At 41.5% G+C, this 27,123-nt stretch overlaps 1 protein-coding gene across 1 annotated transcript in view; it reads left to right on the forward strand.

Annotated features, from left to right (window-relative positions):
- LOC132819566 (interphotoreceptor matrix proteoglycan 1) overlaps window positions 1–27,123 on the forward strand; it is a 227,735-nt gene that overhangs the window by 161,001 nt on the left and 39,611 nt on the right. Inside the window, exons 3-7 of the mRNA XM_060831135.1 lie at window positions 15,179–15,345; window positions 15,575–15,641; window positions 17,439–17,530; window positions 18,449–18,598; window positions 21,842–21,900. Of these exons, the coding sequence (XP_060687118.1) occupies window positions 15,179–15,345; window positions 15,575–15,641; window positions 17,439–17,530; window positions 18,449–18,598; window positions 21,842–21,900 (535 nt within the window). The remainder of the gene's footprint in view (window positions 1–15,178; window positions 15,346–15,574; window positions 15,642–17,438; window positions 17,531–18,448; window positions 18,599–21,841; window positions 21,901–27,123) is intronic.

Here is a 27,123-nt window from a genome sequence, read left to right on the forward strand (position 1 = left end):
TTATTCAAAAGGGCCACAACACACTGCAGCACACCAGAACTACAAAGAGGGGAAGAACAACGCCTATACAAGGTATTCACCAAAAACGGATACCCGCGCAATTTCATCAACAGATGCCTAAGGGAAAGACAACGAAATGAGGACATGCCACAACCCAAAGGACTGGCCACACGACCATACATCAGGAGCATTTCTGAACTGACAAACAGACTGCTGCGACCACTAGGACTCATAACAGCACACAAACCAACAACCACTCTCAGACAACAACTCAACAGGACAAAGGACCCGATACCCAGCATGAGCAAAACCAACGTAGTGTACAAAGTCCCATGCAAGGACTGCACAAAACACTACATAGGACAAACAGGAAGAAGCTAACAACCCGCCTCCAGGAACACCAATTAGCCACGAAACGACACGACCAGCTATCCCTAGTAGCTATACACTCAGATGACAAACAACATGAATTCGATTGGGACAACACCACTATTATAGGGCAGGCCAAACAGAGAATAGCCAGGGAATTCCTAGAGGCATGGCACTCATCCACAAATTCTATCAACAGACACATCGACCTAGACCCTATATACCGGCCACTGCAGCGGACAGCAACTGACAACCGGAAGCGGCAGATTCAAACCATTATAAATGCCGGAGGCATCAGCACAGAAGCGCTTCACAGGAGGCTCCCGAGCACTGAAGATGTCACCTAGAAAGGGGATGAAACATTTGCAACAAAAACTCCCAGCTCAGGTGAACAGAACCACAACAACGAGCACCCGAGCTACAAATCTTCTCACAAACTTTGAGTATTGGGGTTACCATTGACAGAACCTCCACTGGACTTACCACATAAGCACAGTGGCTGCATGAGCAGGTAAGAGCCTAGGAACTCTGTGGGGAGTAACTCACTTACTAACTCCCTCAAGCCTGTCCATCATCTAGGAGGATAAGTCAAGAATATGATGCAACACTCCCCACTTGCTTGGATGAGTGTAGCCCCAACAACACAAGAAACTTGACACCATCCAGGACAAAGCAGCCTGCTTGATTAGTACCACATTCACAAACATCCACTCTCTCCAATGCCAATGCTCAGTAACAGCAATTGAATGACATGTAAGGTCCTCAGACTGCACCTCCCAAACCCCAACCACTTCCATCCAGAAGGACAAGGATAGCAGATCCATGGAAACACCACCACCTTCAAGTTCCTCTCTAAGACACTCACCATCCTGATTTAGAATTATATCATTGTTCCTTCACTGTTGTTGGGTCAAAATCCTGGAATTCAATCCTTAATGGCATTATGAGTCAACCCACAGAAAGTGAACTGCAGTGGCTCAAAAAGGCAGCTCAGTAACACCTTCTTCAGGGCAATTAGGAACAGGCAATAAATGCTGGCCCCAGCAATGCCTGCATCCCACAAATAAATGACAAAAAAAAATCCTGTGTTTAGCAGCACAATAGACCTTTATTCAGAATTCCTTACCAATGTCATGTGGGAGAAGTTCTTCTTTGGACAATGCTTTTCCCCAATCAAATATAATGCTTACATGCAATATTGTTATCATTGTTAGCCACATCCCCTAATCTACACATCCAATCTTGTTCTGTGACAAGGCTGACAAATTGGGGGCAGCTTCATTCTTGTTCAACCCTGGGAGGTCAAGCAGTCTCTGTCTTGCAGTTGCAGTTTACAACCTTTGCTATTTACATGCTGTAAGTTGGTTTTAAACTAGAAAGTTAATTCTTGGATAAATCTTACTGACATTAATCTAAACACTTTTCATAATAATTTTATTTACTTAATAAGACAACACCTATTTGAATTCTACTGATAAGAGCAAAATTCAATCACTTTACAATTTTACCAAATCATTAAAACAAAACACATTTGCATTCCTTAATGTTCAGTAGGACATAACCTCTGATCTTTAGTTGTAAGAATCTGTACTTAAGTTGCAATTGTTTATTTCTCCACAGTCAGCTGGCATACCAAGGTGGTTCAGTGGTTAGCACAGCTACCTCAGCAGGGACCCAGGGTTCAATTCCACCCTTAGGTGACTCTATCTGTGGAGTTTGCACATTCTCCTTGTGACTGCATGAATTTCTGCTGGCTGTTCCAGTTTCCTCTCACTGTCCAAAGATGTGGAGGTTAGGTGAATTGCCCATAGTGTGCAGCAGCTTGTGGGCTAGGTGGATTAGCCATGGGGTTGGGGGAGGTCTGGGTGAGATGTTCTTTGGAGGTCAGTAAGGGCTGAATGGCCTGCTTCCACAGTGTAGTGACGCTTTCTCTGCCCCATATATGCTATGGTGTTCTTTTAGAGGTTATCTGTTTGTACCACTTGCTGTTTTTGTACCATTTGACAGAGCAGGAATTTTCTTTGTCTGTTTAAAATAATTCAATTATATCCCTTAATGTTAGTTTATAGGTTTGCAATTCTAATTTGCACTTACTTAAGAAACTTCGAATTAAACCATGGTAAAAAAATTCAGTGGGATCAGACTTTTCCTTCTGCATTTTACGAAATAACAAACTTGGCAATGTGGTTAATGCTCAAGTCCTCCGTTATCCTTTCAAGGGTATTCTTTATCAAATAGCTTAACAAAGCGCTACATTGGGAAAACAACTGAAATAATCAAAGAGCCCTCCCACCCCAATTATACTCTCCTTCACCCTCTTCCATCAGGCCAAAGATATAAAAGTTTGTATACATCTATGAATAGATTCAAAAACAGCTTCTTCCTCAATGTTATCAGATTCTTGAATGGACTTCTTTAATGTTAATGTCAATCTCTCTCTGCACTTTCTCAGCAGCTGTAACATTGTATCCTGCACTCTGTCCTGTTACCCTGAAGCACTTGTATAGTTTGATCTGCCTGTAAAGCACATAAGACAACACTTTTCACTGTACCTTAGTATACACAATTGGCTTGATGGTAGGAAGCAGAGGGTAATAGTGGAAGGATGGTTGTCAAACTGGAGGCCAGTGAATAGTGAAGTGCCTCAGGGGTCTGTGTTGGGCCCATTACTGTTTGTTATTTATATCAACAATTTGGATGAGACTGTACAAGGTATGATTAGTAAGTTTGCAGATAACACTAAAATAAGCAGTATCGTGGACAGTGAGGAAGGTTATCAGAAATTGCAGCAGGACCTTGACCAGCTGGGGAAGTGGGCCAAGAAATGGCAAATGGAGTTTAAGTGTGATGTCTTGCATTTTGGAAAGTCAAACCAAGGTAGGAGTTTCATGGTGAATGGTAGGGCCTTAAGGAGTGTAGTGGAACAGAAGGTCCTTGGAGTTCAGATGCATGGTTCTCTGAAAATTGAGTCACAGGAAGACAGGGCAATGAAGAAGGCTTTTGGCACACTGGCCTTCAGCAACCAGGGCATTGAGTATAAAAGTTGGGAAATTATGTTGCAGTTGTACAGGACGTTGGTGAGGTAGCTTCTGAAATATTATGTTCAATTTTGATCACCTTGCTGTTGGAAGAATGTTATTAAACTGGAAAGAGTGCAGAATAAATTTACAAGGATGTTGCCAGGACTCAATGGACTGAGTTATAGGAAGAGCTTGGATAATCTAGGACTTTTTTCTTTAGAGTGTAGGAGACTGAGGGAGGGTCTTACAGAAGTGTATAAGATCCTGAGAGGCATGGATAGGGTGAATGCACTTAGTCCTTTTCTGGAATTTTTCTGTCAAACTGTCGTGAGTCATGAATTATTTTCTTAAATGTTGCCATTGTTCCTCAACCATCATTGCTGCTAAACTCCTTTCCCAGCCATTCCAGCTAGCACTGCCCTCATTCCCTTGTAATTGCCCTTTGGTACAAGGGAAGGTATTTTGGTTGTTAAAGACAAGTTATCTCAATGCCAGGGCATGCGTGCATGAGTTCCTCAGAGTAGTAAAGGTTTAAATATCTTCTAATGTGGTGCCTTTATTTAAGAAAGGCTGTAAGGAGAAGCCTGGGAACTATAGACCTGACATGCATTTGGGGAGGCAAGGGCTGACGATGACATTCAGCATGGCTTTGTGCATGGAAAATCATGTCTCACAAAATAGATCTAGTTTTTTGAGGATGTGTCCAAGAAGTTAGTTGAGGGCAGAGTGATAGACCTTGTCTACATGGATTTCAGTAAGGCCTTTGACAAGTTTCTGCATGGTAGACTGGTTGGTAAACTTAGGTCATGTGGCATTTAGGGAAAGCTGGTCACTTGGAAACAAAATTGGCGTGACCTTCTAGAGATTTACAAAACCATAAGGAGCATAAATAATGAGAATAGCAAAGGTCTTTTCTCAAGGGTTGGGGAGTTCAAAATTAGAGGGCATAATTTTGAGGCGAGAGGAGGAAGATTTAAAAGGGACCCGAGAAATTATTTTTTCACACAGCAGGTGGTTCGTATGTGGAACGAACTGCTAGAGGAAGTGGTAATGCAGGGAAAGTTACAAAATTTAAAAGGCATTTAGACAGGTACATGAATTGGAAAGATTTCAACAGATATGGGCCAAACACAGGCAACTGGGATAAGTTGAGTTTGGGAAATGTGGTCAGCATATACGAGTTGGACTGAAGGGTCTGTTTCCATGCTGTATGCCTCTATGACTGTATACTTTGATTTGATTTATTGTCATGTGTACCTAGGTAAGTGAAAAACTCTGTTTGTAAGCAATATGTGCAGATCATAGTAAACAAGGACATATAGGTGAAAAATAACTTGGATAGAATAAGGCATACAGGTTACACCTCACACAGCGTGTGCAAGGCAAGAACACCTTCAGCATTATTTGAAGTTAGGGAGTCCATTCATCAGTTTAATAATGGCAGGGAAGAAGCTGTTCTTAAACTTGCTGGTGCGTGTATCTTCTGTCTGATAGAAGAGGTTGTAAGAGAGCATTACCAGGGAGCAATGGATCTTTGATGGTGTTGGCAGCCATTTTATGGCAGCAAGAAGTGCAAATGGAGTCCATGGATGGGAGGTATCTTCCTTGATGGTCTGGGCTGTGCACACAACCTTCTGTAGTTTCTTGCAGTCCTGGGCAGGGTAGTTACCATACCAGGCCATTTTGCACTCAGACAGTATTCTTTCTATAGTGCATCCATAAACATTGGTGAGGGTTTTTATGGACATGTCAAATTTCCAGAGCTGCCTGAGGAAGAAGAGGCGGCGTTGTGCCTTCTTGACATTCACATCTACGTGGGACGTCTAGGCCAGGTTGTCAGTTATCATCAGTCCTAGGAACTCGACACTGTCCAACCTCTCAACCTCCACTCCATTGATGTAGACAGAGACATGTTCTATTCCTTTCTTTCTGAAGTCAATGATCAGTTAATTCGTTTTGCTGAAATTGAGAGAGAGGTTATTACCATAGCACCAGTCTATCTCCTTTCTATATTCTGACTCATCATTGATTGATATCTGTCCTACCATGATGGTGTCATCAGCAAACTTGTAAATGATGTTTGTTTAGAATTTGGCAACATAGTCATGAGTATACAGGGAGTACAGTGGGGGCTGAGAACACATTTTTTTAATGAGTGACTCTGTAACTGTTTAATCAATGATCTTCCTTCCATCATAAAGGTTAGAAGTTGGGATTTTTGCTGATGATTGCACAGCATTCAGTTCTAGTCACAAATCCTCAGATGCTGAAATAAATGCTAAATATTGTAGTTGCTGGAAATCTGATATAAAACAGGAAGTGCAAGAAATACTCAGCAAGTCTGGCTGCATCTGTGAAAAGGAAATCAGAGTCAATATTTGAGGTCCGATACATGTCACTGGATGAGTGCAGCTCAAGTGACACTCAAGATGCTTAGTTTTATTCAGGACAAAGTAGCCCACTTCATCAGCAGCTTATACATTCACTCCCTTTACCTCCAGCTCACATTAGTAGCTGTGTATACCCCATCCACAAAATGCATTGCACCAACACACCAAGGCTCCTTTTGCTGCATTTCCAAACCTCATGATTTGACCAACTAAAAGGACAACGACAGCAAAAGCCAAAAAAACTGCAGATACTGTAAATCAAAAACAAAAAATAGAAATTGCATGTATAGCTCAGCAGATCTGACAGCATCTGTGGAGAGAAATCAGAGCTAATGTTTCGAGTCAAGTGACCCTTCCTCAGAACTGATGGTAGCTAGGAGAATGTTAGTTTATATGCAGAAGATGGGGGGGGAGCGGGAATAGAGCCAAAGAGAGAAAAGAACAGTTGGTCAGGAAAAGGAGCGGGTAACAATACAGCTGGAAGGGTGAATAGCTGTTAATAGGGACTGTTAGTGGCTAACAATGGATTGTGTTAACAAGGCCTGATGTGTGGGGTTGGGAAAAAGACAGGGGAGAGCTCAAGTCCTAAAATAATTGAACTCGATATCGAGTATGGAGAGCTGAAGGGTCTTTATGCTGACTATCGGTTGCTCTTGTTCCAGGTTGTACTGAGCTTCGCTGGAACATTGCAGCAAGCCTGAGACAGAGATGACAACCTGGGAACAGGGTGGTGTGTTGAAGTGGTAGGCAACTGGAAGCTCAGGGTCTTTTTTGCGCAAAGAATGTAGGTGTTCTGCAAAGCCATCACCCAGTCTATGCTTCGTTTTCCCCAATTCAGAAGAGATCACATTGAGCGCAGTAAATGCAGTAAACTAGATTGCATGAAATGCAGGTTAACGTGGAAGGTACGTTTGGACCCTTGGATGCTGAAGAGGGATGAAGTAAACAGACAGATATTACCCCTTCTGTGGTTGCAGTAGAAAGTGCCGTGGGGGCTGCGGGGTGGGGGGGTGGTGGGCGTGTTGGGTGTGAAGGAAAAGTGCAACAGGGTATCCCAGAGAGAATGGTCCCTGTAGAAAGCTGACAAAGGAGGGGAGGGGAATGTGTATGAAGGTAGCATCTCATTGGAGGTGGCAGAGATGGCTACTAATAATCGTATGGATGTAAATGTTAGTAGGATGGTAGGTGAGGACAAGGGGGACCTTATTACTATTGCGAGAGTTAAGAGAGGGTGTAAGGACCAAAATGCAGGAAATAGGTCGGACCAGACTGAGGTACTGGGGATTCCTGGGTTGAGGAAGAAGGTGGACATTTTTGAGGCTCCCGGGTCAAAGTTGGTATTATCAAAACAGATGCAATGGAGATGGAGGAACTGGGAGAATGGAAGAGAGACTTTACAGGAAGCAGTGTGTGAGGATGTGTAGTCAAGATAACTGTGGGAGTCACTGGATTTATAGTGGATATTGGTGGTCAGTCTATGACCAGAAATGGAAACAGGGATGTTGAGAAAGGGAAGAAAGAAGTCAGAGATGGACCAGGGGAAAGTGAGAATGGGGTGGAAATTTGAAGTGAAATGGGATAAACCTTTCCATTTCTAGATGAGAGTTGGAAGCAGCACCATTTATATCATCGATATATCAGAGAAAGATTTGTGGGTGGGGGCCTCAATAGGACTGGAACAAGGAATGTTCCATGTATCTCACAAAGAGACGGACATAACTGGGGCCCATGCATGTACTCACGGCCACCCCTCTGACCTGAAGAAAATGAGAGGAGGTAAGAGAGAAATTGTTCAGGGTGAGGATGAGCTTGGACAAGCGAAGGAGGGTGGTAGTGGATGGGAATGGCTCAGGCCTTTGTTCCAGGGAGAAACAGGGAGCCCTGAGACCATCCTGGTGGGGAATGGATGTGTAAAGGAATTGCATGTCAATGGTGAAGAGGAGGCAGCTAGATCCTGCAAACTGGAAATTCTCGGTAGGGACTGGACCAGGGGAGAAACGACTGAGTCAAGGTAGGAAGAGTAAAGCTCCATGGGGCAGGAGCAGGCAGAAACAATGGGTGCGTCCATGCAGTCCTGTTTGTGAACTTTGGGAAGGAAGTGGAAGTTAGCCATGTGGGGTTGGGGGACTATCAACCTGGAGGCAGTGGTGGGGGGAAATCACCAGAAGAAATGAAGTTGGTGACTGTAGTTGACACAATGGCCTGATGTTCCATCTTTGGATCATGGTTTGTTGGGGGGGGGGGGGGCGGGGAATAGAAGGAGGTATCAGGGACCTGGTGATCAGCTTCTATAGTGTAGAGATTGGTCCACCAGACTACAACAGCACCATCCTTATTGGCAGGTTTAATAATAAAGTCAGGGTTGGATCTGACAGCATGGAATGCAGTCCACTGAGTATTCCCCAGAACCATTGTTGACAAGGCTGTCAGCTGGGTCCAGTCTGTCTCATAGACTTCAGCCCTTACCCAGTCTTTCCTCCCGTAACAGCGATAGGGTCCCCCTTGTCCTCACCTACCATCTCAGCAACATCCATATCCAGAGGATCATTAGCTGCCATTTCCGACACCTCCAACAAGATGGGAAGGGTCTTCAGAACTATTTAGGTGGTCAGCTTTTTGCATTAATTAGCATGCCATGAATTCTCATTAACGCTCCAGCCACTGGAATGACACTGAGGAATGCAAAATGGGAAACCTGCATATTCGTAAATGCAAATATATATGAGCCAAATACCTAGTGAGGTAGACTGCTTCCTCCAACCTCTGGTGATTACAAATCTTTTCACTAACTTGGTTCCTTCATAACCAAGTAATTTTATGTGCAACTACTTATAGCAAGAAAGGTGAAGTCTGATTGGGTCGAGCAGATCATGAGCTATCTTAGTCATATGTACTTTTGATTGTTCTTGTTACATCGCTAACAGTGGTTCAGTCGTTAGCACTTCCACCTCACAACACCAGGGAACCGGGTTCGATTCCAGCCTGAGACGACTGTCTGTATGGAGCTTGCACATTCTCCCTGTGTCTGCATGTGTGTCCTCCTGTAATCCAAAGATGAGCAGGTATGGGGAACTGGCCATGCTAAATTAACCATAGTGTTCAGGGATGTGTAGGTTAGGTGCATTTATCAGGGGTAAATGTAGAGTAATAGGGGAATAGGTCTGGGTGGGATATTCTTCGGAGAGTCAGTGTGGACTTGCTGAGCCGAAGGGCCTGTTTCCACACTGTAGGCATTCTGTGGTTCTATGAGTGAAGCCTGACTGGGTCAACAATCCTGCTCGAGTGAGATAACCACCAAAAAACTTCACCAGGGCAGGCAAGTGCGGCTAAGTTCAAGTAAAAAGATTGAAATAAAGATGGGTTACGTGGAATGAAACAGTAAGGAGTGGAAAATGAGGGGCATGGTCATCAATGGAAGTGAAGGAAAAATGGATCCTGGACAGTGGAGGAAAGAAACTGAGAGACAGAAGAGAGAAATACAATTATAGAAACAAAGGAGATTGGAAACTGTATATTAGGGTGGTGAAGTCAGTGGAGTGGTTAGGTGGGCAGTGAGAAAGAGAAAGAGAATTGAGTAAGGGACAGTGCAAGGGTAAAGCTTGGTTTGGGGATATGGATGGGAATAGCATTAAAGGGAAGAGCAATGATATCAAGGGAGATAGTTTTAAAAAAACAGTAGAAACAGAGGGAGATTAGAAAAAAAGGACTGAGGGGGTGCCAGAGGAAAGGAGAAGGCCATCTACAGTGTTAGGAAATGTATAATTGAGAGGGGTAGAGGAGACAGTGAAGGATTCAAATTAAAAGACGACAACCATTATTTTTCTCTGTACGCAGCCTTGCGGACAATATATGTTTCAAACCAACAGTGGTGATGCTGCTGTACATCTATGTACATGTACATGTGCAGCCATGTAGGAGCATTCGCAGTCTATGTTTCTGAAAGTTAAGGAAATGCGGATAAAACTGTTAAGTAGGCAATAGATTTTGATGTTGTAAGGCTGTACCAGAGGGGATAATGAAGGCCACCAGTGTCATACTAAAATAATTGCTACGTTCATGAAAAGCAACGTAAAGATCAAGCTACAAATAACTTGCAGTAGACTCTTGTGGCACAGTGGTAGTGTTCCTACTTCTGAACCAAGAGGCCCAAATTCAAGTTTCATCTGCTTCAGAGGTGTGTAAAAACATCCTGAACAGGTTTATGAAAAAATATCTACAAATAATTTTGCACATGGCAGCATCAAGAAGGGGAAAGCCAGTCATTGGTCATGGAAGATACACCTCACCATGGAGAGATTGCTGCAGCGCAGGCTTTCATCGAACGCATGAGCAACCTGGCAAGGGCACAAAGAATGGCTCGACTCTGTTAAGGTTTCAAATTGAAAGCATGATTAACGAGCGTATTAAACAAATGCTGATGCCTGGGATGGCAGGACTGATGTAAAAAGAAGAGTGGATTGGTAAGGACCAAATTTACTAGAGTTTCAAAAAGTGAGGTGAGATCTTGTAGAAACCAATAAAATTCGAACAGGACTATGCAGGAAGGAAGTTCCCAAAACCAGGAGTCAGTGTAGGGATACAGGATAGCACTGGAATGAGGGGAAATTTCTTCACACAGACAGTAGTGAGCCTGTGGAACTCTCTGCCACTGAAGGTGGTCGAAGACAAAACGTTGAATATTTTCAAGAAGGACTTAGGGCTAGAGGGATCAAAGGGTATAGAGAAAAAACTGGAACAGGTATTGAGTTGGATGATTGCTATGGTCATATTGATTGGCAGAGCAGGCTTGAAGAGCCAAATGGCTCACTCCCGCTCTGTTTTTACAGAATCATAGACTCATTGAATTTTACAATAGAGAAGGAGGCCATTCACCCATCATATCTGTACAAGCTCCAGAAAGAGCTATCCAGCTAGTCCATTTCTCCAGCCCTGTCCATCACCCTCTAAATTCATCACTTTCAAATATATATCCAGCTCTTTTTGAAACCTCCTGTGGAATCCACTCCACCACTTTTCCAGGCAGCAGATTCCAAATCCTAACAACCCACTGAGTAAAGCGATTTCCCCTCATTTCACTCCTGGCTGTCTTGCAGATAATCTTGAAATTGTGACTCAGAGTCACTGACATGTGCTTCTGTATCATTCCTGGTATTTCTTCACTAAACAGTACTATCATGCCAGATGTTAATCAATTAAATCCAGTTGTTGTCCTAGGATTATTGGAATGAAGAAGGGGGAGGAGAAGAGGAAGGAAATCCTGGTACAAGAAGAACCAGAGATACAATGCTCAGGGACTGCAACAGTGGACAAACAAGCAGTATCTGGAGAGGGGAACCAGGGTTTCCAACATTATCAAGCAGTATAACTAATGAGGGTGCACCAAAGGCTTTGCAACTACCTTATGGATGAATGAAAGGCAGTGCCAGACACCTTCACATGACAGGGGCAGATCTATAGCTAGGCAGACTGAGTGGCCTGTGGCACTGAATACCACTGGAGCATTGATGTTCCTAGCCATCAGCTGATTTCAAGCTTGAAATGTGGATGTGTGTGGCATCTCCCAATTGCTATCTCACAAGTGTACTGGTGAGTTCATCATTGCCACTTACAGTAAAACAATACAGTTGTTTAATGTCACCTTAAACCCAAAAACTAATGTTCCAGATATTGCTGGGTTACTTCAGGTATAAGAGGTCTCTGACTGTATCCATGTAGTGCCCAGAGCTCCATGACATCACCCAACCAGATTCGCGAACATGAAGGGATTTCATTCCTTAAATGACCAGCTCAATTGTGAATACAGGCAACAATTCCTGCGGATGTGTGCTTGCTGTTTAGAGGACTGTCATGATGGTTACATTCTACTCAACTCCAAAAGGTTCCTCAAATATTTGTTCCCCTGCATTATCTCCAGATCTGGCGCATGGGTGACAAGGTTTACCCTGGAAGCAAGCTAATTAACCCATTGCAAACCTTTAAACCAGTGTTAAAAATGCTAAAATGCCACCCATATATTCACTATAGCCATATCCATCATTGAAGGGCATTTCTTTTTATTTGAAGATGTGCTTCCATACGGACTATTCAGGAGGAGTATTCCATCATTTGCTGAATTGTGTCTCCAGAATAGTGATTGGTTGGAACACCCTTCACAACCTAGCTCAATGGCAGGGTTAGAATCAGAAGAGGGGGAGGTAGAGCAACCTCAGATGAGGAAGAAGGGGAGACTGACAGAAATGCTGAGGTGCTACTGTTGATGGCAAGGATGCTGAAGAAGATAGAGTGCGATTAAAAAAGAGATAGCTAAGCCCACAAGAATCTGATAGCATTAAAATATGGGTGAATTACTTTGCATCAACATATATAGATAATTAAAATTATGATGCAGAGGCACTTCTGCCATAAAGGAAATGTTTGCTTTCTACCTTTAAAATGTTATTAAATTTCTTTGTTTGCCTTTAGTTGTTAATTAAATTGTCCCCCTCGCACCAGTAATCTTTGGTCTGTTTTCTGCCCAGAGCATCAATAAAAAGGTATGCAGGATTACATAGGAGCTGCATTTATGTGGCTCAAACCTCAGATTGAAAGGGCAATTCATCTACTACAGAGCTTCTTCCTGCTCCAAAATATCATGTACTCTTGAATATTCAGGTCCCAGCTTTTGTTGTCTTACAGCCACGGATTCTTCCGTCTTCCTAATGTTAGACACTGAGGAAATTACAAGCAAATATTGAACTAGTCGGTTAGTTCAAACATTGGGCACTTGGTTTAAATCGCATCATGAGGCAAAAAGACAGGTGAAATGATTCTAAAGGCAATACAATTGAAGGTGATGTGGTTAATGACATGGCAATGGAAATGCAAAAGGCCAAGTTTTGCACATGAACAGCTCAGAAAATGTAGTGGAGTAGCTCTGCTAATTAAGGATAATTAAGTACAATTGTGAGAGATGGTTACTAAGGAGCACAATCAATGTTAGTGCCTGGCACTTAGTTAAGAACCAAAATTCATTAAGAAAATCTAAGATAATTGTAAATGAGCTTGTAATTGGAAGTTTAGTGAACAGATGCACTCAGTTACATTCAACTAGTGGGTTTTGTCTGCTTTGAATCAAATGTCAATAATAGCAACAACAACATAAAGTTTTATCTTGTTAATAAAATAAAAAACACCAAGAATGTCACCTGTGTCCAAGGTAGTAAAGCTACCTCCTGGTGAATCCCTGGTGAAAATACTTTTGACTCCCTTTACACCAAAATTCCACCTAGAACCAGATTCCCAACAGCAATCAGAAACTCAGGCAGACTTTGTCACTGCTGCAATCTTGTTCAATTTTACATCAATTTTGATGCAGTGCTGTTTTTGATCACTGTTTCACATTCATTGTGCTGTGAATCTGCCTCAGGGTTTCAAATTTGGTTTCAATGAGTTTTGACCATGATAGAACTGATTGGAACAGATTACTCCTAAATGTCCTATAAAAGAAAATCTGGCAAATGCACGAGATGCTCAATTATACTCCAGTGATTGTCAATTTTACAGCAAAGTTTATGTAGGTTCATTACAATCAAATTCAATACTTAAGGTCAATAAGAATTGATCTTAGGAAGGCACCAGCTAGTCATTATCATCAGCCTGAAATACTTCTCATTGCAAATCATTTTCAGTCATAGAGTGAAACAGTCATACGGCAGGGAAACAGACCCTTCTGTCCAACTTGTCCATGCTGACCAGACATCGTAAATCTAAAATAGTTCATTTGCCAGCAATTGGCCCATATATCCCTGAACTCCTGCTATTCATACACCCATCCAGATGCCTCTTAAATGTTGTAATTGCACAAGACTCTGCCACTTCCTCCAGCAGCTCGTTTCATAAATGCACTGTGCTCTGCATGAAATGGTTACCCCTTGGGTACTTTATAAAACTTTCCTTTCTCACCTTAAACCTATGCCTTCTAGTTTTGGACTCGTCCACTACAGGAAAACGACCCAGGCTATTCAACCCAACTCTGCCCCTCAATTTTCTAGACCTTTATAAAGGTCACCTCTCAGCGTTTGACACTCCACAGAAAAAAGCCCAGCCTATTCAGCCTTTCCCTATGACTCAAACCCTTCAGTCGTCTTCCCATTTGCCAAGCAAATGCTGCACATAAATGATTTTCCCTCCAATAGTATGCATTGTCCAATCCTAAAATCCATGCACAAATGCCTGGCACATACATGCTACATTCCTCCTTGCTCTAATGTTTACAGAGCATTCTATAATGCCTTTCATTACCTCAGAATATTCTAAAACGACCTATATAGGAGAGTACTTTTACAATGTACTCACTTGTAAATATAATGTAGGAAACACACATGCCAAGTTACTCACAGCAAGCTCCCACAAATGTCAATGTAATAATAATCCGTTAATGTTTTAAAGAATGTTAGTTGAGTGATGCATTTTGGGCAGGACACAAGGGAAAATTCCCTGATGTCAACCCAAACTGGCAGCACTGAACAGACAAAACAAAGCAAGCAATACGGTGAGACTAGTTCTCGGAAAAGCCCATCCAGAAGTAAGAATAAAGCAATGATCAAAAGCCACTTGTGATAGTATAACTCACGTGAAGAGAAATTCTGATCTCTTGTCATATATCCTGTTTTTTGTGTTCTTGCCATAATCAGTGATTGATTTTGGAACACATTTGGAGTTGGATTTTGAACTAAAAACCATGCTAACATTTTAAGATAAGTTAGGTAGATAGTAGAATGAAAGAAGAATGCAATATTCAGGAATACAATGTGTCTGTGGGATTGAAAAACTCCATTCATGCCAATCTTTGTGGGGGATAAGCATCAAAACTGACAGTGTAATCATGTTTCTGTGTCATACTTTCATCATAAAGTTACAGCTGTTTAGTTTGAACCAATTAATTTTCATTGTTCACATTGGAGGAAGTCTGTCCTGTGTGTTTAAAAGCTCACTGTTACCTATAAATTGGGGAGCCTAAATGCTGAAGGGCCTAGATCAAAGGGGTGTAGATATAAGATTAAATGATGCAATTTATTTGGTATGATAGCAGATATAAAACATGTTGAACTCTTTTTTAAGCCTTCAGCTACTAACAGCTAATATTTTCCAAACACCTGTCTTAGTTATAGTCCTCCTTAATGTTTTGCTAATCTAATATTGAAACAAAACGTGTGTCTGAGCCTATGATAGCCAAATCACACATAACTCCCTTTGATATAATAGACAATATTTAACAAGGTTGAGTTAAAGACAAAAATAAGTTTAATGGACAACAGTGACGGTCAGGATTTCAGATTGTCATATTTCATGATGAAACCATTAGACTTTGCTATATCTGACAATCAAGCTACTTGTCTTGATGGATTGTCCTCTGCTCAGTTTGTCAGGAAGCCGTCTGGGAAGCATTTCGGATTTTCTTGGACAGAATTCCAGAGAATGAAGAGTACCAACAATGGGTCAATATTTGTCAGCGAGAAACACATTATCTATTCCAGATTGGGCAAAACTTCAGTGAATCCCAAGAACATCTAACCATGGTTCAAAAGGTAAGGAATCAACTTTGAACAAAGACAGAGACAGTCTTGGACACTAACTCATTTTGTGCAAGTTTTACTCACAGCTTTCCACAATAATGAGCATTGAGATTTAAAATATTCACATCAATGATATTCTAACATTTTAATATTATGCTGATATGAAATTCAGTCATATTAAATGTAAGAATCCAATTTGCCTTGTAGATTTTTCCATATCGTTATTACACTTTCTTAAAAGATTAAGAGTGACGGTTTTCCATTGCTTCACAGAGACTGGGTATCCAAGATAGTGATCTTCAACCAAGGTAAGCAACAGATGTGTTGTGGAAACCTATTGCATTAGGCCTTTTGCTACAGTTCGCTTCATCAAAAGTTGTCAAAAATGTCACATCATCACAAAAATACCACAGAGCAGTATTTAGCTCTTGTGTTTCCACACTTTCTATAAATATAACACTGTTCTGACTGAGTAATTGTGACGACTATGTAAATCCCAAAATGAAGCAGATCAAGATATTTTCATAAGTGGGTATTAGCTCAAATTGAAGTGATTTATATTATTGTTTATATATGTAGTACATATTGTGTCTTTTTGAATAATAACAAATGAGCTAAAATGAAATGACAATGTTAGATTTCTAATGTGTATCCCTTTCTCTGTTTGCTGAGCAAGTATTCCTATGGATAATCAGCCAGGTGAACTTACTACACTAACAGCAGGTATTATTTCATGTCAACTTGTATCATTTAATGTTTCACATATAAACTGCAAAGCCTTTGAAAATTGATTAAAAACCAAGGCTATTCAGCATCCTCATTAAGTAGATTTTCTTAATAATCTACTTGAATAAGAATGTCCCACTATATTTGAACTAGCCATTAGACGATAGATGAGATGGACATGGGACGCATATAATAATATTTGGAGTTTTAAGAGAGGCAGAAAGGGTTCTGGGACTTGCCTTTTGTTATCAAATTTCTCTATTTAATAAACTATCATGTCAGCACTCAAATTGGCAAAAGTTCATGTGCAGATTTCTGATCTAGTAAGATCAAAGTGACTAAGGTATATGTCATCACTTCACCACTTGAATATAGGTTAAAATCACAACACCAGGTTATAGTCCAACAAGTTTATTCAGAGGCGCTAGCTTTCCAAATGCTGCTGCTTCATCAGGTGGTTGTGGCTAAAGCTAGTGCTTCCAAATAGACCTGGTAGACTATAACCTGGTGTTGTGTGATTTTTAACTTTGTCTACTCCAATCCAACACCTGCACCTTCGAGTCACCACTTGAATATGGAGATTTGAAGGGCTGTTGTGGTGCAAATGGAAGTGTCCCAACCTCTGGACCATCAAGCCTGGGTTCAGGTCCCACTTTCTCCAGGGGTATGCAATAATATCTCTTTACAGGTTGATTAAATTAATAGAGGTTTAATTCCTGATTGGCTGACCTGTACTTTTTTTTTCTCAGATGGTATTGATTTCAAACAAGATACTTACAACATTTAAGAATGGTGGACTAACTGACAAAAGTCAAAGTATTGACAGAGATTCCATGTTAGGTTGTACCTTGATAGTCAGAGCTGTACATGCTGACTAGCAATGCGTTTTGCAAAGTGTAACTCACACTTTGCGGAAGATAAAATATTTTTTTAAAAACAGTGTATTATAACTTGCTGTTGTTTTCTAGTTTCTATTGACAGGCACCACTAGAATAATCTATAATAGTTATTCCTAGTAAGATGTCTAGGTCGATGGACATTTTGGGGCTGCAATCTTTGACCTTCCAGTTAATAAGCAGGTTTTCCTTTACTGAAGGTGCTGGAGAAACATATCAAGTCTGGCAGCACAGAAACATGGCGCTTCTTCTAAAGAGGAGTCGTATTGGACGTGAAATGTGAACGTTCTCTCTCCATAGATGCTGCTAGACCTGCTGAGTTTCTCCAGCATTTTCTCTTTGAAATCCAGATTTCCAGCATCTGCAGTATTTTGTTTTTACTCCGAGACTAATTCTATCAGTCAATTTTGTCATACAGCAAGACTTACAGCATCAGGATATCTTTCTACTACTCTAACTTCTGATTGGTATCATTTTTTTCAGAGATCCCTGCTGTCCCAGTGTCAAAAACCACATCGATTCCAAACATTGTGGTCTCTAATGAGATTGTGAATGAAACTAAAATTCCTGTTAAGGTGAGATTTGCGAAACTCAATTAATCATTGTTTAGATGTGCTATAAAATGGTTCTGAACAAGCAATAAGTACGCTGAGATATGTTAGTCAGATTTGTATGAGCCAGAATTTAAATTTTTACAAAATGCAAAATTGAAATCACGACAATTTTTAAAATTTGCATAGACAATATGTTGGCAGGCTAGGTAGAGTTCCAATCAATGTCTTTTTTTTTAATTCATTCACAGGATGAGGGTATCATTGCCTAACTCTAATTTGCCAGAGGGCAGTGGAGATCTGGATTCATGTGTCAGCCAGACTAAATGGCATTTTCCTTCCCTAAAGGACATTAGTGGACATTTGAAGAAGGGGAATAATTTGTTTTAATTACCAACATAAACAAATCTTCTACTCCCACAACAGCTCAATTGAAAAGTCAAGTCATAGACTGTAAGAAACAATCAATCAGATTAATTAGAAAACTGGTGAAAGTAATTGGAGATTACATTTTCCCAACAGTGAATGTGCATGTATTTCAGAGAAAATTTAAATGGACTGATGTTCTTTGATACTTAGTGTTTAATATCCACCCCTCCAGAATCTTAATATAATTCAAGTTTTGAAAATGTTTAATTTTCCTCGAGGTTTGCCTTATGTAAAGGTTAATTTTCTTCAAGATTGGTGCAGCTAGTTTCTTTTTTCCTCCGGTATATCTTCCAGGTTATAAGGACATTAACATTTATAATTTGATCAAACCCATCACTGAATTTGCACAATTGTAAGTATCATAGAACACATTCTCTGTAAAGTAGGTATGAGGTGAAGAGATTCATTGCTCAGTGGTGATGTCATCACTATATTGGTAAATGTGCATTAAGTATTTCCTTTTATTAGTAGCACATTCTATGTGATGGATCATATCCTTTCTCTCTGCTTCAGGATCTGCATGTAACCAACATTGTCCCAGAGCAGCCATCAGAACAGGTTGTGGAGTTCAGCATTAAACTCAACAATCAAAGTTATAGCAGAGAGTTGAGTGAGCCAAACTCACTCGAGTATCAGGAACTTACCCGAAGATTTGAGATTCAGGCAAGTTCATTGAATATACTGACTTCTTGCTGTAAAAAAAGTTGCTCACTTTTCCATGTAGTGAAAATTGAAAAATGCAGTTCAGCTGAATTCATTGGCTGAAACATATATTCTTCTAATTACAAAGAGATCTGAGTGTTCTTGTACACTAGTCAATGAAGGTAAGCATGCAGCAGGTAGTGAAGAAGGCTAATAGCATGCTGGCCTTCATAACAAGAGGGCTTGAGTATAGAAGTAAAGAGGTTCATCTGCAGCAGTGCAGGGCCCAGGTGAGACCACACCTGGAATACTGTGTGCAGTTCTGGTCTCCAAATTTGAGGAAAGACATTCTGGCTATGGAGGGAGTGCAGCGTAGGTTCACGAGGTCAATTCCTGGAATGGCGGGACTACCTTATGCTGAAAGACTGGAGAGACTGGGCTTGTATACCCTTGCGTTTAGAAGACTGAGAGGGGATCTGATTGAGACATAAGATTATTAAAGGATTGGACACTCTGGAGACAGGAAACATGTTTCTGCTGATGGGTGATTGCCGAACCAGAGGACACTTAAAAATACGGGGTAGACTATTTAGTTCAGAGATGAGGAAAAACTTCTTCACCCAGAGAGTGGTGGCTGTGTGGAATGCTCTGCCCCAGAGGGCAGTGGAGGGCCAGTCTCTGGATTCATTTAAGAAAGAGTTGGATAGAGCTCTCAAGGATAGTGGAATCAAGGGTTATGGAGATAAGGCAGGAACAGGATACTGATTTAAGGATGATCAGCCATGATAATATTGAATGGTGGTGCAGGCTCGAAGGGCAGAATGGCCTACTCCTGCACCGATTGTCTAATTAGGTTTGAGTTTTTGTCTCCATCTGAGAGTAATTATCTCCCACCAGTCACGTAAAAGTTAGTGAGGGGACTGTAGCTTCCATTTGTACATTTTTGCATGGTCTTGACAGTACAGAAATGGGCTATTCAGTCTAAATGTTCTGCACCAACATTTATGTACTGCACAAATCAACTCAACCTAACCTCTGTGGATAGCTGTATGGGTACCGGCTATACCTGCCTCTTCACAGGATTCATGGTACAATCCCTCTTCCACAGATACACTGGCACTAACCCCACCTTTTCCTCCACTACATTGATGACTGTATCAGCACTGCCTTCTGCTCCCACGAGGAGCTTGAAAAATTAATTCACTACTCTGTTAGCTTCTACCCTGACCTAGAATTCACCTGGACCATCTTCAACACCTCGTTCCCCTTGGACCTCTCAGTTTTCATCTCTGGTGACCAACTTAATGCTGACAGTGACTTCAAACACACTATCTCCCACAGCTACCTTGACTACACTTCCTCCCACACCCTCTCCTGTAAAAACACTATCCCTTACTCCCAATTCCTCCACGACTGCTGTATCCACTTCCAGGATGAGCAATTCTGCTCCAGGATACCCCAGGTGTCCTTCTACTTCCAGGACCATAATTTCCCCTCCCCGTGATCAACAATGTCCTCAATCACAGCTTCTCCATTTCCTGCACCTCTGCCCTTGACCCACCCCCCAAAACACCAACAAGGGCAGAATCCCCTTGTCCCTCACATTCCACCCCATTAATCTCCATATCCAGCATATCATCCTCCACTATTTTCACCACCTACATTCAGACCCCAGCACTAAAAATATATTTCTCTCCCCACTCCTATCTGCATTTCATACAGACTGTTCCTTCCATCACCCCCTTGTTAGGTTCACAGTCCCCACCAACCCCCTCTCCAGCACCTGCGACCAGGGTTTGATTCACACCTCGGTCGACTGTCTGTTTGGAGTTTGCATATTCTCTCCCAGTGTCTGTCGGTGTGCTCTAGTTTCCTCCCATGGTCCAAAGATGCACAGGTTAGGTGAATTTACCATACTAAATTGCCCATAGTGTTCAGGGATGTGTAGGTTATGTGCATTAGTCAGGGGTAAATTTAGGGTAATAGAGTGGGGGAATGGGTTGGGTGGGTTACTCTTCAGAGAGTCAGTGTGGACCTGTTGGGCTGAAGGGCCTGTTTCCATATAGTAGGAATTCTGTGATTCAAAGATTTAAACATCTGGTATCTTCACCTGCTGCTGTGTGAAGTGCAAAATCTGCACCCACCCCTTTCCCCTCACCTCCCTTCAAGGCCCCAAAGGATCCCTCCACATCCGCAGTGATTTCTTTGCATATCCTCAAACCTCATTTACTGCATCTAATGGTCCCAATGTGACCTCCTCTACATTGGAGAGACCAGGTGCAAGGTTGCGGCTTTGTTCAGAGAACATCTCTGGTCTGTATCCCACCTTCTGGTGGCCATCCATTTCAACTCCCCCTCCCACTCCCTCCATGACATCTCCATTCTGCTACCCCCACCCCCACCCCAAAGCCTAAACATGGCCACCTGCAACCTGGAGGAGGAACACCCCATCTTCTGCCTTGGGACCCTTCAACCATGTGCCCTCAACATTGAATTCAGCAGTTTCCAAATCTCCTCTCCACCCACCCCACCCCACCCCATCCCTGATCCAACCCTCTGACTTGGCTCTGCCCTCTTGACCTGACCTACCTGTCCATTTTCCATCTTACCTATCCACTCCACACTTCCCACCAACCTATCACAATCTCACCTACCTTGCCCCTAGCCCCATCTCCCATTTATTTCTCAGGACCCCTTCCCTTTCCCCAGTCCTGATGAAGGGTTATGCCAGAAACATCAACTCTCTTGATCCTCAGATGCTGCCTAACCTGCTGTGCTTCTTCCAATGCCACACTTTATCGACTCTTACCTCATCAAATCCTATCACCATAACCTTCTGTGAAGGTCTCCTTTGTGTATTTCCTCTAAAATACATATATCCAATTCACCACCAGAACTCAGTGTGGTAGCAAGTTCCAAATTCTTAGCACTTTCCTGAGACATCTCTTTACTTGAAAAAGCTTTCATTCGCTTGCATTGAAAACATACAGAACACAGAAAGCATGCACAACAATATACAGCTTTTGAATCAAATGTGTTATTTCTGTGCCATAACTATTGTATAACAGTGTAATATCATACACTGAAAGCTTTAGGTCTATTTCATGAAATGGCAACAAACTACCTCAATCATGAATGGGGTGCGGTACCCAAGTTGCAAAATCCTGCAAATAAGCACAGCAGGTATCAATACAGAGTGTGCTTTGTAGTTTCCCCAATTATCCAAATACAGCTTTATGATTCAGATATTTATTTCCTTTCCAGATGCGGAATCTTTTTGAAATCCAGCCAGGATTCAAAGAAATTCAAGTATTAGGATCTAGGTAGGTAAACAAAGAAATTAATCATTGTGCTTAATACAGCTATACACGTTGTGTTTGAAATTATAGATATCTCAAAATCTTTGCTCATAAATGCTGAGCCAAGAAAAGCAGTGTTCTGGACTATTCTAGTTAGTAGTTGATGTAAGATGAGTGGAGGTAATCTTAATGAAAGATCTAGTAAACACGGCTAGACACATTTATCTACATTTGATATTACTGTTGTTCAAATCTGGAGACAGATGATTCCAATTTCATCTCACTTCACCAGACTTTGCAGATCATCAATAATTACAGATTTCCTCCTACTTTGATGAGTCTTCACTCTTTCCAACCTGGAGAATATTGAAGAACTTGGAATTTTCTCTTGGAAATTCAATTGAACTGATTTAGCTGTTGGTTTTGAAACAAATTCACCATCTTACACTCCTCATTCACACTGTGTTGAAATCAAAAATGATTGATTAGTCTCCTAATAACTCAATCTTTGAAAAGCCTTTAATAATGTACTTTGCAGCCTCGAGTAGGAGTTCTGATCGTTGTAGTGCTTGCCTGGTGGCAGGGCTCAGGATATTTTTAAAATGACTGGAGAAGAATTGAGAGAGTGAGAGAGAAGATGCAGTTGTTGTGGTTGAAGTAGAAATTAATGACCTAGATCAAATGAGAAATAAAGTTCTGCTGAAGTGGTTTGAGAATGTAGGATCCAAATTAATAAAAGGAGAAAGGTTAGAATGTCTAGATGACTACTTGAGCCAAACACAAGTTCACATGTTGAACAAATTGGTAAGTTGAACATGTTTAAATTGTTGTGTAGAAGACAGAGGCTTCAAATTGATAAATTGGCCTCTGTATTGGATAAAGAGGATTCTTCTGTTGTAACTGCTCCATTTAAACTGAATTGGGATAAGCCTCCTAACAGATCAAATAACTCAAGCTATAGATTATTCTTGGAAGACTTGACTCTGTTGTACATGTCAGCAATGACCAGCTTAAAAGCCTGAGCCACTTGAAACATTGTTGCGTCAACATATCAAGGAAGGTGAGCCTTTCTCTGTAAGCCTGTATTGTGGGTATCATCTCCTTTGAGCTGGGACTCTGCATCCATCTCCATTTGTATGTTGCATGTGGCTACGAAGAATATAGCTGCTGATGTTAAAATCAAAACACTATGAATATTTAAGATCTAACATAAAAACAGTAAGTGCTGGAGAAACTCAGCAAGTCTGCCAAAGTGACCATTTATTTTGATATAGTTGTTTGCTTGCTGCAGTGGCTACTTCTGTTGCTGTTGCTGCTCCTCTTATGGCGTCAGAGATCAACGGTTGCATAAACTACTCCTATTCTGTAGTGAAAGCTGACAGCAGGAAATTCAATGTCGACAAAGTCCAAACCAGCAAAATTTCTAAAATGTTAGAAATCACCTGCAAAGCAGTAAATTCATCACCTCAAAAGAAATGTTGTGATTGTATGTGTTTCATCAGGACATGGCAGCAGCAATACTGTTCCGTTCTTGAAATGCTTTCATGTCTGTCAGTTCCATTCACCATAAACCAAAAACAATTAGCCCCAAAGCATCCATTCACCACTACTATCTGTTTTTGTAAATTATCCATTTCCACAGCCATGTTGCTTATTATTCCATGTGCATTTTATCAAATGTATTTAGACGGTTATGTACTTCACATCAACAGCATTATCCTCAAACTTTTCTGTTACCTCTTAAAAGTCTTTAGCAAGTTCAACAAATCCAAGCTAGCTTTCCTTAGTTGACCTGCACTTCCCAGGTGACTATTTATTTTGTCCTGAATTATTGTTTCAATAATCTTCCCCAACAACAAAAATTAAACTGAAGGTTTTGTAGCTGCTGAGCTCATCTTTAGATCTTTCTCAAACAATGGTGTAACACTTGAAATTCTGCAGTCCTCTGGCGCCACTCCTGACTCCAACATAGATTGGAAAATTATGATCAGTGCTGTGGTAATTTCTGCTACCACTTCTTTCAGTATTCTTGGATGCATCTGATCAAGTTCATGGGCATTATTAACTTTATGTACAGACTATGCATTTAATACCTCTTCCTTAAACAGTAGAATTGAATTACCTCATCTTTCACAATGACCTGAGGTACATCCTTTTTTAATTCAGGACATTTTCCAGTTTCATAAAACCAACCTAGGATAGAGAGTGTCCGTGAAGTTAGAATTCTTGTTCCTTGGGTATTGAGCTGGGTGGCACCAGATTGAGTGCAGTAGTTGTCCAGTGTGGGGGCAATCTAGGCATAAGGGCAGGAGGGGAGGGGGGGTTTCAGTAATCTGACACTGCATTGATATTTCCTATAAGTGAAGTGAATAAACCATAAACCAGACTTCACCCCTCACTCTGCCTAACGCCCACTCTCCCTATAAACATTCCCCATGCCACTTCATGCATCCATTCACACTGGATGGTTCTTCATATGCACATGAGTGGATTGTTTCTGATAAAATAACATTTTTATTGATTTTAAATCTCCACCTACATCCAAACCTGCTGCACCTTTGCAATTAAAGTTTTTCCCACAATATATAGATATTGAGTCAGTACACAAGAGAAGTTAAATATTTCAGTAGTTTAGAAGAATAGAAAAAGCAGTGGCTGAATTTTACCAAAATTGGCATTCAGTTTCAGAGATTAAGTAATGATTTCTCTGTGAGCTGTCAGGCATTATCTCACAATTCTTTGTGGCTGTCCTCATTATGTCTACACCATACCAACTATGGCACCCTGCTTGCATTATCATGTGCTCCATAAGAGCAGACACACTTTTCACAGAGCATGTTTGCAGAGGCTATCTTGTGTTTCCCAGTCATCTTTATAAGATATTGAGCTTTTCAAACAAAGCAACAACATGAGAATTCTCAAGTACATACAAATTATGGCAGATCCCTGGGAACATGATGCAGTCTGAGATATAATACCAATGATCATAAATTACTTGTATGATGATGGAATAGACGCCTGAAGACCCGGGTTCAATTCCCGACTCAGGCGACTGACTGTGTGGAGTTTGCACGTTCTCCCCGTGTCTGCGTGGGTTTCCTCCGGGTGCTCCGGTTTCCTCCCACAGTCCAAAGATGTGCGGGTCAGGTGAATTGGCCATGCTAAATTGCCCGTAGTGTTAGGTAAGGGGTAATGTAGGGGTATGGGTGGGTTTCGCTTCGGCGGGTCGGTGTGGACTTGTTGGGCCGAAGGGCCTGTTTCCACACTGTAAGTCTAATCTAATCTAACCCTTTTCTATTGATGAAGTCAGCTGCATTAGAACATGGTGTTCTCAATGCAACCTGTGTACATTCTATAGCACTGAGGTCACCAGCCATTTAGCAAAGCCTACTTCTCGGCTGCCTTGTCACAGAGAAACAAGTTGCAGCTATGTGACCTAGCACAAATTTAATCAGTAATAGTCATAATACATTTATGGATAGAGGATTGAGAGATTCACATAGATCCCAGTTGCATAAAATCTTAAAGCCCTGACCCTTACAGCCACCTGTGTAGGATGTTCAACCACCCGTTCAGGTCTACTGGAACAGTTGACATAGCTCTATGACAGTGTCCCAGGATATCTTCTGACTACAGAAACTTTATGCCTCACTCCCTTCCCTTTACTGAATATTCTACATAAGCGATAGACCAAGCCTCTGACTGCTTGATTTTCCATGATTTCTCCAGCCTTATTACATTGGACCTGCAGGACTGACTGGAGCCCACTGTCTGGACTGCAGTGATATGGAGCCCCTGAGCACACCATGCAGTGGATTGACAGCGTCCAAGCACCAAGCTTGACATCAGCCTCTGGCTTTGACTGACTGTGGCATACCTGTCAACTGATTACCATCCAAGTCCATGGTGACTTCACCAAGGACTACTCCCTTAAACTTGGAGACATGTCCATTTGATTAAAGTGCATTCACTGTTTGCAATGGCACATGCTGTAGATGTGACATTGACAAATGATGCTGTACAGCAACATGTCCACCATCTTGCTGGAGCCACCCGTTACTTACTTTGACTTTTGTGTCAGGAATTGTCGTCATATAGTTTCTAGCTGCCAATGCTTGGGAGAATAGGAAACTGTAAATCAATGAGGCAAGAGTCAGTGCTTATGACATGCACATGTTAATGACATGCTCATTAACAGTGACCAAATAAGTTGGTCACTGTTAACGAGCAAGATTCTTGTCTCACTATTTAATACTTGATTGAAAAAAAATTGAATATATAATGTTGAGAATCTGACTTTTCCAGTACCACCATATTTTCTCAACCATTTTGACTTTCGCTATATCATTCAGCAACTGGGAAAACTTGGCTCAGGTGTTCTTTAAACACTGAGAAACTATTAAATTCAGAGAGACAGTTCTGATGTTAGCACCAAAGGAAAAATATACTTACCTGAGAGGGACACAAAGATGATTGTCAGAGAGGATCATGCACTGAGAGGAGATTAAGACGACCAGGCTTATAGTGTCTGAAACTTAGAAGAATGAGGATGATCTAATTGAAATACACCGTGGGCGGCACGGTGGCACAGTGGTTAGCACTGCTGCCTCACAGCTCCTGAGACCCGGGTTCAATTCCCGACTCAGGCGACTGACTGTGTGGAGTTTGCACGTTCTCCCCATGTCTGCGTGGGTTTCCTCCCACAGTCCAAACATGTGCGGGCCAGGTGAATTGGCCATGCTAAATTGCCTGTAGTGTTAGGTAGGGGTAAATGTAGGGGTATGGGTGGGTTGTGCTTCAGCAGGTCGGTGTGGACTTGTTTCCACACTAAGTCTAATCTAATCTAAAGAAAAATTCTGAAAAGGGCTGTGTGGGTTAAATGCTAAGAGGCTATTTTCCTAGATGTAGAATGTAGAAGCAGTGACGACAATATCAAGATAAAGAGTCAACTATTTAAGTCAGATATAAGTAATAATTTCTTAATAGGTGAAAGCGAGTACTGCAGATGCTGGAGATTAGAGTCAAGAGTGTGGTATTGGAAAAGCACAGCAGGTCAGGCAGCAACCAAGGAACAGGAAAATCGATGCTTCGGGCAAAAGCCCTTCATCAGAAATGCCTGAAGGGCTTTTGCCCAAAATGTCGATTTTCCTGCTCTTCGGATGCTGCCTGACTTGCAATAATTTCTTAATAGAGAGGGTTCAGAATCTTTGGACTTCTCTACCCTAAAGGCCTGTCGACATTCAGTCA

This window comes from Hemiscyllium ocellatum, chromosome 10, assembly GCF_020745735.1.
Source record: "Hemiscyllium ocellatum isolate sHemOce1 chromosome 10, sHemOce1.pat.X.cur, whole genome shotgun sequence".
Taxonomy (NCBI): domain Eukaryota; kingdom Metazoa; phylum Chordata; class Chondrichthyes; order Orectolobiformes; family Hemiscylliidae; genus Hemiscyllium; species Hemiscyllium ocellatum.